The sequence below is a fragment of the Neovison vison genome, chromosome 9, assembly GCF_020171115.1.
Source record: "Neovison vison isolate M4711 chromosome 9, ASM_NN_V1, whole genome shotgun sequence".
NCBI lineage: Eukaryota > Metazoa > Chordata > Mammalia > Carnivora > Mustelidae > Neogale > Neogale vison.
Genome location: NC_058099.1, coordinates 94,357,979 through 94,373,712, shown reverse-complemented (window position 1 = coordinate 94,373,712; position 15,734 = coordinate 94,357,979). Strand labels below are relative to the sequence as shown.

Sequence of the window (15,734 nt, the reverse complement as noted above, 5' to 3'; positions counted from 1 at the left end):
AAAATCACAACAGGGTATCTGTGAAACAATATGGTGGAAGCAACTTCCTCTAAGATCATTGGTCTCCACCTGAACCACAAGCAAGGTGTCAACTGCCTTGCTTACATTCCATACCCAAGCAGAATAGGAGTCACCCACCCAACCATTTAGTTACTCAGAAGATCTCTTCATCCTTTTGATCCTGCATGAGTCAGTGAGTCCCAAGAGGAGTCACATCTACAGCAGAATCCCTGTCCCCTCTTGTTGCAATTAAAACATCTTCCCAGGGTTCCAAATCTCATGTCTTCCCTTGTTTGCTCACACCCCGAGATTTTAGGTAAAGGCAGTAATGGCCAATCTGATGGAAAACTTATTTAAAGACCTGTGCTCGTATTTCTTCTGCCCAGATTTCTTATCTGTTCTTCATACTAAGAGTTTCAGACATTGTCCCCAGAAGGATCATATGCCAGCCAGACTGAAAAATGGGAAGCTACTACAGATTTTCCATGATATTTCCATTTCTGTGAAATTTCAACTGTCCTGGAGCTACATATAATGACAGAACATGGAAAACAGAGACTTAGGAATGAAGAAGCAGAATTGCTAGGAATCTTAGCATAGGTTTCTAGGTCAGGAAACAAATGAGTCAGAAAAGGAACTTGCCTCTAAATTCCTCCTAGAGGAATTCTAGGTACAGGCTAAGCTAGCTTCTTTAATCAAAGATAAATATTTCAGGAGTGAATATTAAATGGTACTTTGTTCTTTTAGTACTTGGTTCTAAGAGAAACTAGCCAATTTATAGGCCTAGTTATGCAACATCAAGGTCTGTATTATCTAGCTCATATTCTTAGAATGCTTGCTACTACTCAGGCCATCAACAGAAGTTTATCCTGGAGGAATAGGCAGAAACCATGGTTAAGCTGCTTGGTTTAATTGTTTTAGCACTTGAAAAAGAAATGTACAGTAGTTTGAACACTCAGTCTTTACTAACCTCCATGGAGGTCAAAGATTTCATTCATACGTACAAAATTAGTTTACAAATTTTTTGGCAATTTCATCTTAGTAACCCGTTTTATCCTATTGCCATTGTCCCAACCATTGAAAAAGTTTACAATAATTTACATAGAAATATTTTCAAAGTGCTTAAGAATAGTGATTGTTCTCTGGGATATTTACAGATGGCCTATACAATGTCTGTACAGATGGTGTACACCTATAGCACAAGGGTCATTGCTGGACTATGGCTTTCTAGGGAAAGTGCATATTTGGCCAGATGTGGCAATACTGTCTAGAAACTCAAGGTTAGATACTTGGTAACCATATCCAAAGCTGAAGTAGAATGTGGACAGGAATATTTACAAAAGTAATATAAAAATGGTCAAGTATACAAGCTTGATCCACGTAAAGACATCTTGATGTTCTTCCAGAATGGAGGAAGAAAGACTTCAGGTGCTGGCTTGGTTACCATTTCGAAGTGGAGGGTTATTGGTTTTAGACCTCAGAGGTCAAGACTCGTCTCTGAAGTCAAGCTAGGTCATCATCTGTGCTTACAACTGATATCTGTGGAAGAGAAAAAGTACAGGATGAGCTTGGTGACCATTCATTGGTAATGGTAACTCCAGTCTCCCAAATGGACCTTGCTTTTGAGTTGGTCAGCCAAAGACCAAAGGGACATGGAAGGGAAGTCAGATCTAAAGCAGTACTGAGTTGTGTCACTGAGGCATTTTCACTTGAATTCAATGGTATCTACTTGGGGGAGAGAGAAAATCGTGGAGCTGATGCTGCCATTCCACTGAATGATCTTAAATCCTGGAGAAAAATGGGGAAAAGACACATGCAGGCCATGAATTTTTCAGACTGTTCCCTAAATGAAGGCCAAATACTCTAATCGGGTTTCAACTGAAGAACAAGGGACTAACTCTCCTGCCGAAAGGAGGCGAGCTACCGTAGGCAGGATAGGCCACTTTCAAGCATTTGGTAATAATGGCTAACGGAATCTTGCTCAATACACTGACTTTAAGCCAACTCCCCTGTATAGGAGAATATGCAAACTTTTAAGTGTCCAGGAGATAGCTGACTTGACAGTCCAAGTAGGAGCCACTTGGTTCATCCTATTATTCACACATAGTTTCTATAACCAAAAATATCTCCAACAGTATAGTGATGACCTTAGGTTGACTTACTTGTCATTCTGGGACAGATGCTTATCTACTGGCTGACAGGCATCCCAACAGGCTAGACTGTCTAATCTCCAGGGGTAGTAGATTTATTTGGTGGCTCTGTGATCCTAATGGCTCTTCCTAGCCCAAGAAGCCGTAGCTTGAATTAGAAGTCTCCTTTCCAGAAAGTCCTACTGCAAGCCAGAGTGTATCAAGACCCGAAGCTGACTTACTGCTGGGTACGTGTGTCCAACAGAAGCACTGTGTCTCCCAATGTCTATTGACAGGTCCTCTTCAGTAGTCTTCAAGTACACAGGATTGTCAAAGTTCATGCTTTTCATGTTCTTGTGCTGCCAATTTCGCCACATCAAGTAGCCACCTACTGCTGCCATTGCCAAGAGCACTGAGAAAAAGTGAGAAGGTGACTAAGCAGGGTCTAGTCTCAGAACATACAAAATGAGGTCATGGTCAGGAATCCATGAGACTTGACATCAATAGATATTTCATGTTGTAGGAAGCCAGCATAACTAGGTGTTAAACTATAAATGGGCCAGAAGCTTAAAACAAGTTCAGACCTGTGGCCAAGTATTATTCTGTGGCCTGGCGCTAAGCTCAACGACGTCCATTTGGGCGAGTGTAGATAGAGTCCTGGTCCCCAGTGCAGGCCAACTCAATGGAAATTTCAGAAGTTTCTGGAGAGCTTTTCAAATTGCCCCCACCCCCACCCCCAGTGTATTAGTGAAGCTTGGACTCCAGTCTTCCAGGACAAAGTGGCCATTATAGCACAGGGCCTTAGAATTCCCATGCCCAGTAACTGCTCTAGAGGTTCTTTCCCCTGAGTTTGAGGATTCTTTCCTATTTTTAATTTACTCTCTGCAAGTCCTATAACTCCTCAAGAAAGCATTGAAGCATTTGCGTGTCTCTGTATGAAGCATTCTATACCGTTCTAAGGGGAAGAAAACACTGCTCTTTACCTAAAGGAATGTACTGAGACTGATCGCCCTGACCTAGAGTGTAGTCGGCACCTTTCATGTAATATGTGAGAGTTTATCACTGCCCCTCACAGTGCCAAGGATGCCACCAAAGAGCAAGGTTTGGACTCAACTCCGTGCCAGGCTGGGGAGGGAGTGAGCATAATCAGGGTCACGGACTCTGCGACCGTGGAAGCAGTGTCTCTAGATGGATTCGAAATGCCTATCTGCTGGGCATCTAACAAGTCTATCCAGATATGTGGGGAGGTACTTACAGAGAGGAAGGATGGCCCAGGCAGCAGAAGTGCTTCTCGGGGGGACAGTGGCCTCAGATACCGCTGTGGTCACATTGATCCCTACCGGAGAATGAAAGAAATCTATGTAGACGGATATGAATTCAGACTTAGAAATGGACCCATCCAGACAAGCACCTCTTGCCCCTGGCACCCATGACTGCGGGTCAGTGCCTACGGCTTTGCCCACCAGGCACAACCAGTCCGGAAGGATTGGAGAGTCACATGCTCGAAGAGCTGTTTCTAGTAGAAACTTTGGTTAAGTCGGGTCAGATGAAGAATGCCAGACTTTCGGACTTTGGAGCTGAGGTGTAGGTTACCAGCTAGGGGCAGAGCTAGTGGTTACAGGGCTGCATGAATTACTAAAGCAATAAATACAAAAAGTGTGGCTGTTAGTTGAGATTCACAGTGTGCAGTACTGGGCCTAGTACCTCCAGGAACTAGTCCACTAGTTGGTGAAATTTCTGTTGTGTGGATACCTTTTGTCTCACTGTTAAGTCACAGGAGTTGCAGAACGTGAATTATAAGAGACTGAGAACCTGCTTAAGGCCAAGGGTCCAGGGCGGCTAGCTGTTTCATCCAGAGAAAGCACTCGACAGGTTATGTCAACCCCACGGCAAACAGACAGATCACTGCTGAGCTAAGTTGCGTGGTCAGAGCCGAAAGGAAGTCTTCATGCAAAACCAGAGACACACGAGATGTGGGACCGAACAGGGAGCAAGTGGAATCTGATGATTCAAACAGGTGCACGGCCACGTCTACCCCTCCTGGCACCCTCCTGGAAGTTACCAGAAATGCTCTCGACAACAGAGTATCAGACACATTAGTCTTAGTGTCAGATGGTCTTAGCAATTACTTTCTCAGTAAACTGAGCTCATCCCTGCAGGGACGCTGCATTAAGCTAATAAAAGCCTCACATAGGAGCTCCTTGCCCACAACAGGGGTGTTTAATTGGCCACTCAATCCAAAGCTAAGAACGGAAGATGAAAATCAAGGTGGGTTTAAGTGTGAGTTTAGGACAGTGTCGCCCACGGGGGCCATAAGGCTTCCTGTACCCGTGGCCTCTCTCGCTCTGGAGGAGAACATTAAGACTTCAATGATCTGCAAGCTGGCCAGCTCAGGGCTGTTGCGAGACTAACCGGGACACCTCAGGCCGGTCCCGTGCACCGTGGTCCCCTACCGACTCCCCGGTGCTGCAGTGAGTGAGAGGCAGTTGGGAGGGAACGGCGCCAACAGCCCGGCCGGCAGTGAGGGCCGGTGCGTTCTCAAGTCTATTCCAAGCATCGGTGAGAGCGGAATTCTTAACATCTGGGCTAGTTTTTTTTCGCTAGTGCCTTACTCTTCTGCCTGTGGTTAGGCCCTGCTTGTGGCTGAAAAGTGAAAAGCCTTACTGTGGCACTCCCGGCCGTTGTCCTCCAGACTGTACCCGTTGGGACAGGAACAGGTGTACTTCGGAGAGTGATCGTTAATCTGTGGGGCCGGCAGGCACAGGTATTCACAGCCTCCGTTGGGCATGTCTTCTTCACACCAGTTTTTACCTGTTTGGAGATAAGAGTCCTTTAAAAGAGGGATTCTGGTGCCTACTGTACATAAAGCCCTCTTCTAGAAGCTGGAGACATGAGTCCTTGTCCCCAGGGAGATGGCGCTTGTCTCCTCTGTCCAACCTTCAAGTTCAATACAATGAAGAAATACAGGGACAGGCAACATGCCCTCAGGATACCGCAGATCCAAAGAAATTTCTGGAAAGCGGCTTTGGGATTATGCCTGCAACAGGGGTGTGGTGAGGAGGCAGGAGGCACCCATTAAGGACCCACAGCTTAGAGTGAAGACTAAGGGGAAAAAGAGCATGTCCTCCTCGGTCTTCGCTGGGCCTTGCAGAACCCAGCCAAGGGGAGGCTGACGGGTTTCCTTTAGAAAGAACCAGTCAAGCAGTTTGAGCAGGAGCTGGTGTGACCAGATGGATGGGTTTGGGAATCTACACAGAAGATGTGTCATCAGCGGGAGGTAGGGAAAGCTTGTGGCATAAAAGCTCCTTGGGAGGATAGTGCAAGAGTCTGCGTACAAGGGAATGAAGTCCAGGAGGTATGGAAAAGCCTGGAATAAAAGATTGCCTGCCGGGGGTGGGGAGAGCTGAAGTTCTGAAAGCTCTTTCACTGGGAAGTCAGAAATGCAAACAAAACAAACGAAGCACCATGTTTGATGTGTTTGAGGCAGGGGACTGGACGGGAGAGTCCTGCTGTAGGGCAGGATGACATATTAAGGAGCTCCTGGTAGCCCGGCAGGTACTAGGCCCTGCTGCTGTCTCTACAGCGGCCTTATGGACGGAGGGCTGTGCTTGTCCCCATTACCTGACGGCTGCACGAGTTCGTGATACACAATGATGTCTTGGGCATCATTAAGGTTGTTGACCAGAGTGGCCAGCTCTGACCCAGTGAATTTATTGGCACCGTAGACGGCTTCATTTTCTCCATCTATCCAGTAGACACGATCCTAAAACAGAACCCCCAGATTAGCGGGATTAACACAGTCTGTATCTAAGGTCATTCTTACTGTCTGGCAATGTAACGGCGCAAATTTATTGCACATCAGTCTGGGAAGTTGGATGTCACTTGGAGATGCAAGTTCAGGCTTCTTCAAGTGAGCATCGACTTTATCCCATGTCTGAAGTGGAAGCAGTTTCTCGGGTCACGCTCCTCTGCCCATCCCTCCTTGTCCCACACCTGTCCTGTCCTTTCTCCCCCGAGGCACTCTAGTAACCCAGAGGCAGATGCTTGGAGCTGACACACACATCTCACCTCAAATATGGTCAGCGCGAGAGGGTGAGCTAGGAACTCCAGAGACTTGAGGACAATCCTGCGGTCTTGGCCATTCAAGTCCACACTGGACAACATGTGCAACTTGGAGTCAAGCCAGTAGAGACGACTCTTTATAAGGTCTGGGGAGGAAAAGAATGGTCAGCGCACGGGACTCCATCACCGCCGCGGCTTCCACTGAACATACCCAGGGAATCCAATATTCTATTCTCATGGTTCCTTCTCCAGCATGGGTTCCTAAAGCGGTGGTTGGGGGGGGGGGTTCCACAAACCTTGTGAGGCAGCATGCGGGGTCTGGGCCCACACTTCTTCTAGGGGATTAAAGGAGCACCTGAGATTCTCAGAAATGGTGCTCTTCTTAAGAAATGGTGCTCACGTTAGAGAAGTGTTACGGGAGGTTGGTGTGCTGTTCCTCCCGATGGATGAGAGTTCTTAAGGCCCCAAGACGCGTTGAATTTATGTCCCGTATTTGGCCCAAGTGGACAGAAAAGCTAGTAATGATAGAGCATCTAATGTGCGAAAGCCCGAGCATTCGATTTGCACTGCTCAGGTCCTCTCATTCCAAATTCCTGCTATCAGGGAACCACGGGAGCCATCACTGGCTGTAGTCCAGAGTGAACTATGGAGGGAAGCAAAAGCTGTGGAGACCGTGGGCCAAGGTGGTAGCCACCCTGGTCGTGGCCAAGGAAGGAAGGACAGACTTACCAAGTGTAATTCCATTAGGCCACTGGATGTCCACTGTCACCAGGGGCCGCCTATCAAATCCATTCATTCCTGCTTTTTCTATTTTAGCTGGTTCTCCCCAGTCTGACCAGTACACAAAGCTAGGAAGAATTAAATGAGGAAGAAGCCTCAGTGGTTTAGAAGGAATAAATTTGTAGTTTGAGATACACATTTAAACGACGACAGGAGAGCTCTGGAGACCGACAGTAACAGGTAACGGTCTAAATTATATTCCAGATCAACAAAAGGTAACACTAAGAATCCACAAGCTCGTTATGAACACTATTAATCTATGGAAGTGTGAGAATTATATTTCAGCCCAAAGTCACAGGTTATATATTTCCTTTCTAAAAGGAATTCTTTCAGAGGACTGAAAGTTGACTATATGTTAAGCCTTATCGAGGGGCTTGGCTGACTGTTCTCGCGAGGATTCTGGGGGTCAGGTGTCATTGCTAGAGCCTCCGTCAACTTCCTAAGCTGCTTTTCTATAGCCTTAGCACCCACATAGGGGAGCCTCTTGGGGAAATGTTGCTAGAGAGATCCATTTACTTCAACTGGACTTTCAGATGACTTGGACATTTAGATGAAAGCGTTGAGGTAATAGAGCTCCTAAAATCCTCACAACGCATGCTAGTCCTTAGGTTTGGCAAAGCATTTGGACAAACATTAAAAATCGCTTGCAGAGAAGCTGGTGGCCGTAAGGGTTCAGACACCGCTTCTGTGTGTATGTCAAGTCAGACGTGTTTCCTTAACGTCAGTCAGTGCTCATCCTGCCGGGGGCCTGGAAGAGAGCGGACTTACTCGACCGTGACAGCACTGACATCTTGAACGGGATAATTCTTTGTTGTGGGGAGCTGTAAGTCTTGGGGTTTCAGTACTATTTCAGCCAGGAGGAACAGCAACCAAAAGGCTAGAAAAAACAGACTACACACCCAGACAGTGGGTCCAGAGCGAGGGAGGCGGGTTCCCGCAAGTCCGAGTTAAACAGGAACTTCCTCTTGGTTCCATCCAGGGTAGCTACTGAAATAGTCTTAGAGGCCACATCAGTCCAGTAGATGGTTTTGTACACCCAATCAACAGCGATGGCTGCAGGATTATAGACATTGTCGATCATTTTAACATGTCTGCCAACCTTGTCATCGATGGAGGCACTGCAACAGAACAGGTCACAGGACATTTAAGAGTTCGACACCATCGGAGCTTGGAGAATGGACTTGCTGTTTACAAAATGGTCAACAACTTTGTGCAGAAGAAACTCGAGTCACACCATAGCTCACCCCTCACACCATTTAACGATGCTTCTTACTGATACTAAATGACAGTGTTCATTATTGAGTTGCTGGGAGGTACTTGATAAGTAGGACTGACACATTGCTAAGACACCTTGTACTCCATACACCATTGTTAGTCTCTAATGAGGAACCGATAGTAACTTAATAGTTGCAGAATCAATCAGTGTCCAGATTTAAGAGTCCAGCTAATTAGATGCTAGCGTGGAGCTAGAAGTTCCTCCGAGCCTTCACAAAGACCAAGGCTTAGGCTGAGACGCTAAGCAGAGAACTGAAGTTACCTGAAGATGGCCTTCTGACTTAGATCAGCCCAGAACAGTTTCTGAGCAGCAATGTCCGCATCAAGCGCTACAGTGTTTCTTAGCTGTTCCACTAGTTGGATATATTCCTTCCTCTCCAAGCCAATCTTCCGGATGTCTCTTCGATTCGTGAAGATCAGACTTGGCTCTTTGCCTGCAAGACAGGAGTCAGGTTTGTTTAGTGTCGCTGTAAGAAGGCAAGGTCCTTCTAAGTCAGGAGGGAGCACTTACGAAGGAAAGGCACGGCCCAACACCTGAGGAGATGGCTAGCTGCGGTGTGAGATGGCTAGCCCGGGGCACTGTAAGCACCTCCCACTGTTCAAGAAGGCAGTCCTGGGGTCACAGCACTCAAAAGTAGGGTGGCTGATCAGCCGGGAACAGTCTCTGAGCAGCTGTTGCCTAAGTTTCTTCCTGGGATTGCATTCAAGTTTTGGAAGCAGGAAGCAAGTGAACCTGGTAGACATTCATGCTATCATACGCAAAAGAAACTGACCAAGGCAGGTGTCTGGGGAAATGCTTTTTTTGTGATACTGCACTGGGAGGTAAGTAGCACTGATCTCCAGAACAGACAGTCCCAGACTTGGGATGACTCGATTTAGGATTTTTCAACTTTATGATGGTACAAAAGCAGTTTGCGTTCGTAAGAAGCACACTTCGAATTCAGAGTTGGGATCTTTGCTCAGGCCAGGGATACGTGCTACCATCCTCTCTTGTGATCTTCTCTCATGATGCTGGGCGGTAGCAGTGAGCTGAAGCTCCTTGCAGCCCCCACGATCACGGAGACGTGAGTCCCGATGCGCTGACACCCATCTGTACCCATACAGCCGTTCCGCTTCTCCCTTTCAGTGTGGTACTCGGTAAGTGACATGAGACATTCCATACTTCCTGGGCTTTGTGTTAGATGACATTGCCCAGCTAGAAGATGATGTAAGAGTTCTGAGTGTATTGAAGGCAGGCTTGACTAAACCGTGGTATTTGGTAGGTTGGGTATATTAAATGCATTTTTGACTTGGGATATTTTCAACTTACCATGGGTTTATTGGGTTGTGACCCCATCCTAAGTCAGGGGGAGCTGTACTATTTTAATTCTGTAATTGAGCTGACTCTCGGGGTCAGTGGCTGCACGCTTTGTAAGCGCTTACTCCTAAAGGGACCAGAGCAACACCCGTCCAAGTCCACTTACCTACTGCCTTGCACACGCCAGTGGCAAGGTCCATCTGATAGCCCCGACTACATTCACACTTATAACCACCTTTTAAGTTGATGCAAATCTGGCTGCAGATTCCGGGGTTTTGGCATTCATCAATATCTAGGAGGGAAACTAGGATTAGTCTTTTGTGCCTCGATGACCTACAGCAAGATACCGTCCTTTCCATGCTTCTCTCCCCCGCCGCCCCCCCTCCCTCCAGGGCTGAGGCTCCCTTCCGGACTCACCTCCGCAGATTTTCTTATCTATCAGTTCAAACCCAGCGGCGCAATCACATTCGTAGCCTATCACGAGGTCTTTGCAGATGTGAGAACAGCCGCCATTATTAACCAAGCATTCGTTTACATCTGGAAGAAAAAGGGACCAGAGTTACCCCGTACCATATTTTAAATCGATTTTTGCCCCTGTTAACGTTTAAACTCTGGGCTTTTTGCAGTTACTTATCTAGGTAGTCTGGTCAAACCCGTGACTTTCCTAAGGTCTAACAATTTGCTTTTAAAATACGCATCTCGGAGTGTTTGGGGGGAGAGTAAACCCGGTCTGCTTGGCAGGTGACCGGCTGGCTGAGTCATAGGAGTCCAGTGTCCTACAGCTGATCAGTCATCTTTAAGGAGGTGAAGCTATGAACGGAGCTTGTGACTGCTTCAACTTTGAAGGCATAACAGTGCCACTCTGAAGCCCAACCACAGAACTGGGTTCCTTAGAAGGGGTGTGCCAGGCCCTGCGCGAGGTCCCCACGGCATTAGCTAGGGGCGATGCGGTGAACCTTCCCCACTCGGTGCTCAGGCAAGCCGTCCACTTACGACATTCTTTCAGGGGCTCGTCACTCCAGTCCCTGCAGTCCTGCTCCTGGTTACATACTTTACCGATTTCTATGCACTCCCCACTTCTGCACTTGAACTTGCCGGGGCCCAAGCACTGATTGACTACAAGGAGAAACACAAAAGCGAAGGGTCCATTGGCGGGGCTGCCCCAGGAGTCCTCTGACTCCCGCCCCCTCCCCCCCCCAGGAGGAGGCCCTCACCGTTTTTGCAGTTGACCTCGTCCGAGCCGTCCACGCAGTCCCGGATGCCGTTGCACTGCCGGCTGCCGTGGATGCAGCTCCCGTCCTCGCACTCGAACTGGTCGGGGCGGCAGGTGCGCGAAGCTGCGGTGGGCGCGGGCGAGGGAGAAGGAGGGTCAGCCACACGGTCCCGGCGGACCCCCGCCGCGGGCACGGAGCGGACCGCCGAGAAGGCTACTTACGACAGTTGACCTCGTCACTGCCGTCTTTGCAGTCGGGGTCCCCGTCGCAGCGCCACTTCTTGTGGATGCACTCGCCGGAGCCGCACTGGGTCTCGCTGGCCGGGCACTTGGCGTGCATCACGGGCTGGCGGCCGCACTGCTCCAGCGACTCGTCGGACTGGTCGGAGCAGTCGGCGTCGTCGTCGCACACCCAGCTGAGGGGGATGCAGGACGAGGTGCCGCACTGGAACTCGTGCGCGCTGCACGTGGGGGGCGCGCATGCCAGCTCGTCGCTGCCGTCGCTGCAGTCGTCCTGGCCGTTGCAGACGAAATTCCTGGAGATGCAGCGGCCGCTGGAGCAGGTGAACTCATCGGGGCTGCACGTGATGTTGCCTGCAGCGGGGAGAGGGCAGAGCCCGCTGAGCGCCCGGGACTGGCCCTGGCTTCCCGACCCTCGCCGCACGGCGCAGTGCGCGGGGTCTCATCACGCTCCCTGGCCAGCTGTCCCAGCTTCACTTAAAAGCTAAGGTGGCATTCTGCTCGCATCCGAGTTCCTGGGGTACTCGCATGCAGTCTCGGTATGGACAAGATGCAGGGGCTCTCGAGTAAGAAGGGAAAGAAAGGACCAAGAGAACAGCTGAAGGCTTAGAAGTTAATTTGAAGTGAGAACCACAACAGAATCCTAAAGGGATAGCGAATGGCAATGGTAATGGCAAAGACCGAGCTACTCTAAATGGACAGACAGCTCCTCCGTCCAGGTTATCAGCTGAGAACACCACGTATGGGGTACGCAGGCAAGTGTGGACTCATTAGAAGCATTAGGACACGATTAACCCACACCAGCCATTGTGTTCTGCTACCATACGTGGTTCCTTCTCTGTTGGTCCCTCAAACCAGGATCAGGAATAACAGATCTTAAATATTTTCAAGTGTTAGAAAGTCACTGCTTGGGCTGGAATCTATCTCAGTCCTCACCGCCCAATCTGCTAAATGATGATAAACCAGGCCGACTAGCCAGTTTCTACTTGGACTCAAATTCCTGCCGGATGAATCAAGGTCACAATTTGCTGGTCATTCGGGGAGAGACCACGACTCTCTTGGGAAGCAAAGTCTAGTTTTAGGAGGGAGATACTTGGCAGCTCTGGGGCTTACCAATACATGAAGCTCAATTCTGGGATCGAACCGAAACTCATTGGACTAGGTGCAGTGGTATTGACGTCGGAAGTCGACTTCTCCACACGAGACTGGTGTTTGGAGTACAAGCATGGTCAGCTCACTAGTACTCTGCGGCCGTGGGAGGCCTGCGCTTGTCAGCCCTGGGAGCTGTCGCTCTGGGAGCCCTATTAAAGGGCGGTAGCTTGAAAGACTGCTCACAGCAATGTTTGTTCAACCCAGATAATTCCCAGGGCCTTGCCTGGAACGCACGGCACTTTATTACACATTTCCCAGGAACAGAAACATGAAAGCCTGTGAAACAGAGCTCGTATTTACAGGCAGGAACTATGAGAAGAGACCAGTCAAGGACCATTGGCTGGGCAGGGCTTTCTTTGGGTCTCCGCTGGCAAGATGAGAGCTAACGCTTCTGGGCCAGGCAAACCTTTGGAAAGGCTCAAAGAGAATCTAGCTTGGAGGCAAGCCCAAGTTCCTCACAGGCTACTCGGGTCATGTATTCCAAGAAGCAGACCCACTTGAGACCTCAGCGTGAGCTTGCTGGCCCTAGTCCCCTTCCGGCTGTGCTGAGCCCACGTGAGGAAGGCCTGGGTCCCCCGTCCTAAGAGACACAGACGTCACACCGCTGTGGCTTTACTGACCTATTCTGGGTGGCAGTGCCCTGAACGACTTACCGTCTCCCGTCTATCTGCCTAGGAGGAACACCAGAGCAAGCAGTGGCCAGTCACCGGGGGACTCCTGCCAGAGTTTTAGGGCAGTAACGGAGGCCAAGCAGCTGAGCGCACAGCGAAGTCACTGAAAAGCGAGTCACCGGAACCGCATCTTCACACTCGAGGGAGCGTCTCCCCCTGCCCACCCTTCTCTTTGAGCAAAAGGGTCTCGGGGATAAGCCACTGGACACTGGTCTTCTTACCACAGTTCTCTTCATCTTCGCCACTGTCACAGTCATTTTCACCATCACACCGCCAGGACACGGGGATACACTGAGTGGACCGGGCGCCACAGCTGATTTCGTTTATGCGGCATGTTCTCATATCTGTTGATGATATACAGTCTCAAAAGAGCCTCCCCCACGCCTCCGTGCCACACAGCTGGTCCCGCGCGGCCTGCCCGGGCTCACACCTGTCCCTCGGTGGCCTGGCGAAGGGGCGAGATGCGACCTACTAGTGGAAGCCACGCCAGCCGGTGTCGCCCGGCAGGACCCCGGAGAGCCTCAACCGCGTTCCTCCTTCAAGGTTCCGTGGCGTGCTCAGCTCTGGCTTCTGTTTTATTTGGCACAGTTAGGTTTATTGGCCGGCCTGCTCCTTGACCTTTTTGTGTTTGTTTGTGATCTGTCAGATACCACATAAGGTCACCTAATGGCCACTTCCCAAAAGGCTAGATGACCTAACACCTGGGAAGCTTCCTGACTAGATTCCTTTAAAGGTTCTTCATGACCTACAGGAGCTTTGCCGAAACAGGGACCCTCTCCTAGTTCCTGACCTCACTGGGTCACCCTCAGCTAAAACTCAGGGCCGTGTTTCTGGGCAACCACGCTTTCCCGGAGGTGATCTGACCTGCCGCGACCAATGTTCTTATCGCTCCCCTGACTCCTTGCCTCGAAAACTGAAATTGATGCATTTATCTTCCTTTCTGCTCCACTGAGTTTTGTCATCCTTATTCCAGACCGAAACCTGGTTCCCATGAGATTGGCACTTTTCGTGTTTCAACAGCTCTCGACTGCTTCGAAATGAATTCCAAGACTTTCTTCACCATGACATTCAAAGGATCCTAATTTACCTGTCCCAAATCCTCATCCTCTGTGATGTCACAGACCTTTTCCTGGCTATCCGCCTAAGAACACAGATATACAGTGGCATACCTATGACATTTTTCTTATTTAAGAATAAGCTGTAAGCTTTACCCTACTTTAATAACCTTAGGTAAGAGGTTTGTTAAAAAATCACGATGTCACCCTATTTCTAGCCACCTTACCCCTTCAGTAATGGACTATATATATATATCTGTGTGTGTGTATAAACATATGTGTGTGTGCATATGTGTATACATATATATGTACATATATACACATACATATATGTATGTATATGATGTACAGCTTATGTTATATATAACATATAATATTATATGTTATATATGTGTATATATAACATATGTTATAACATGTAATATATAACATATGTTAATATAACATATAATGTTATATGTTATATATGTATATATAACATATATATGTTATATATACGTTATATATAACATAAGCTGTACATCTAAAAGCTTATCCTGGGCCCAAAGTGGGGAACCTCCTACCTCAACTTAGCTTCCAGGACCAGAGTACCATCTGCTTGGAGTCATGATTACCAAATATTTGAAATCTATGCACCTAGTCAAGGAGTTCTTAATCAAATCGGCTGGCTTCAGTCTTCAACATTCAATAGCAAAGCTACCCAAGAGAATGTCAGTCTTGTTAGACTAGGGATAATATTCTTTAATAGACACTCATCAACTTGTTAATGACTTGACTGACCTTGGAGTCCACTGGCCCACACATCAAGGCAGGCCAAGGGAAATTACAACCAAGTTTTGGATGAAGTAAGACTTAGAGCTACAAAACACGGAACAGCCTGGGCGAGTTACGGTCCAAAGCAAATCACTCACGGCACTGTTCTGGGTTTTCATCGGAGCCGTCTTCACAGTCGGGATCCCCGTCACACTGCCACCGGCTGGGGACACACTGGCCATTGTTGCACACAAAGTCTGACTCGGCACACGTCTTCTTCACTACAAAAGTTGATCGGCGGGGTTAAAGTCGTAGGCACCCAAGGGCTGATATTCCCGCTGGGCGTGAAACTGCCTGTTGACACCTTTTACTCCAACAACAGAATGGAGCCTGCTAGCGCTAAACTGCCAATATCCAGGCGAACACTAGAAAAATCTTTTTTTTTTTTTTTTGGTTTTTGTGTTTTTGTCCAGAGAAGCAAGATGGTCATTTGAGAGAGTTGGGAGATATGGAAGTCATGGTAAGACGGGGGTTGCTCCTTACCTTACAACCCAGGGAGAACGTTTAAGCCCGGGTATAAACGAGGTCACATTTAGAATCCAAGAGTTGGACTAACATCAGCTAAAAGTCACAGAAGATGCTGTGGGGGCTGCCAACGTCCCCCCATGAGGGCTAGAGTGACAAATCACCTGAGAAAGGTATCAATTCTGCTACTAATTCCAACAAGGGCAGGCCTTTTCTCCTGTGATCCTGGTGACCCTGCAACTTGTCCAAAATGGGACAATCAGCAGAGTGGGGACACTGAGAAGTATGCCAGGAAGACAGGCATAAATCTGGACTCTCCGAAACCAACTGGGCGGCTTGGTCACTTGCCCACCAAGTAGTCAGAGACGGCAGGGAGGGTCTCCATAAGCAGCCACATAGGGTGTTCTAGGCTTCTCCTTCCCAAGCTGCATTCTTCCTTGCTCAGGTGCCTAAATTTCCAGTTTTCACTCTTCTTCCCTAACGAATATTCTATTATGGTAAATCAGCTAAAAGCTGACAGTTTGCTAAGAACTAGAAAGGGATTGCTTCAAGTCTGGGGTCTGAGCTAGGGACAACTTGCAG

At 48.5% G+C, this 15,734-nt stretch overlaps 1 protein-coding gene across 2 annotated transcripts in view; it reads right to left on the bottom strand.

The window, feature by feature from the left end:
• Positions 1-889: 889 nt before the first annotated feature.
• The window catches only part of VLDLR (very low density lipoprotein receptor), a 29,705-nt gene continuing 14,860 nt past the window's right edge, over positions 890-15,734 (bottom strand). The window contains exons 3-18 of one of the 2 annotated variants that reach the window (XM_044265967.1): positions 14,786-14,908; positions 13,041-13,163; positions 10,979-11,350; positions 10,758-10,880; positions 10,537-10,659; positions 9,961-10,080; positions 9,710-9,835; positions 8,509-8,680; positions 7,871-8,089; positions 6,921-7,039; positions 6,198-6,337; positions 5,751-5,892; positions 4,794-4,940; positions 3,385-3,465; positions 2,372-2,541; positions 890-1,539 (exon numbers count right to left, since the gene is read on the bottom strand). In XM_044265967.1, the coding sequence (XP_044121902.1) occupies positions 1,504-1,539; positions 2,372-2,541; positions 3,385-3,465; positions 4,794-4,940; positions 5,751-5,892; positions 6,198-6,337; positions 6,921-7,039; positions 7,871-8,089; positions 8,509-8,680; positions 9,710-9,835; positions 9,961-10,080; positions 10,537-10,659; positions 10,758-10,880; positions 10,979-11,350; positions 13,041-13,163; positions 14,786-14,908 (2,336 nt within the window). In that variant the 3' untranslated portion in view covers positions 890-1,503. The remainder of the gene's footprint in view (positions 1,540-2,371; positions 2,542-3,384; positions 3,466-4,793; positions 4,941-5,750; positions 5,893-6,197; positions 6,338-6,920; positions 7,040-7,870; positions 8,090-8,508; positions 8,681-9,709; positions 9,836-9,960; positions 10,081-10,536; positions 10,660-10,757; positions 10,881-10,978; positions 11,351-13,040; positions 13,164-14,785; positions 14,909-15,734) is intronic. The other variant, XM_044265966.1, reaches the window with a different exon arrangement.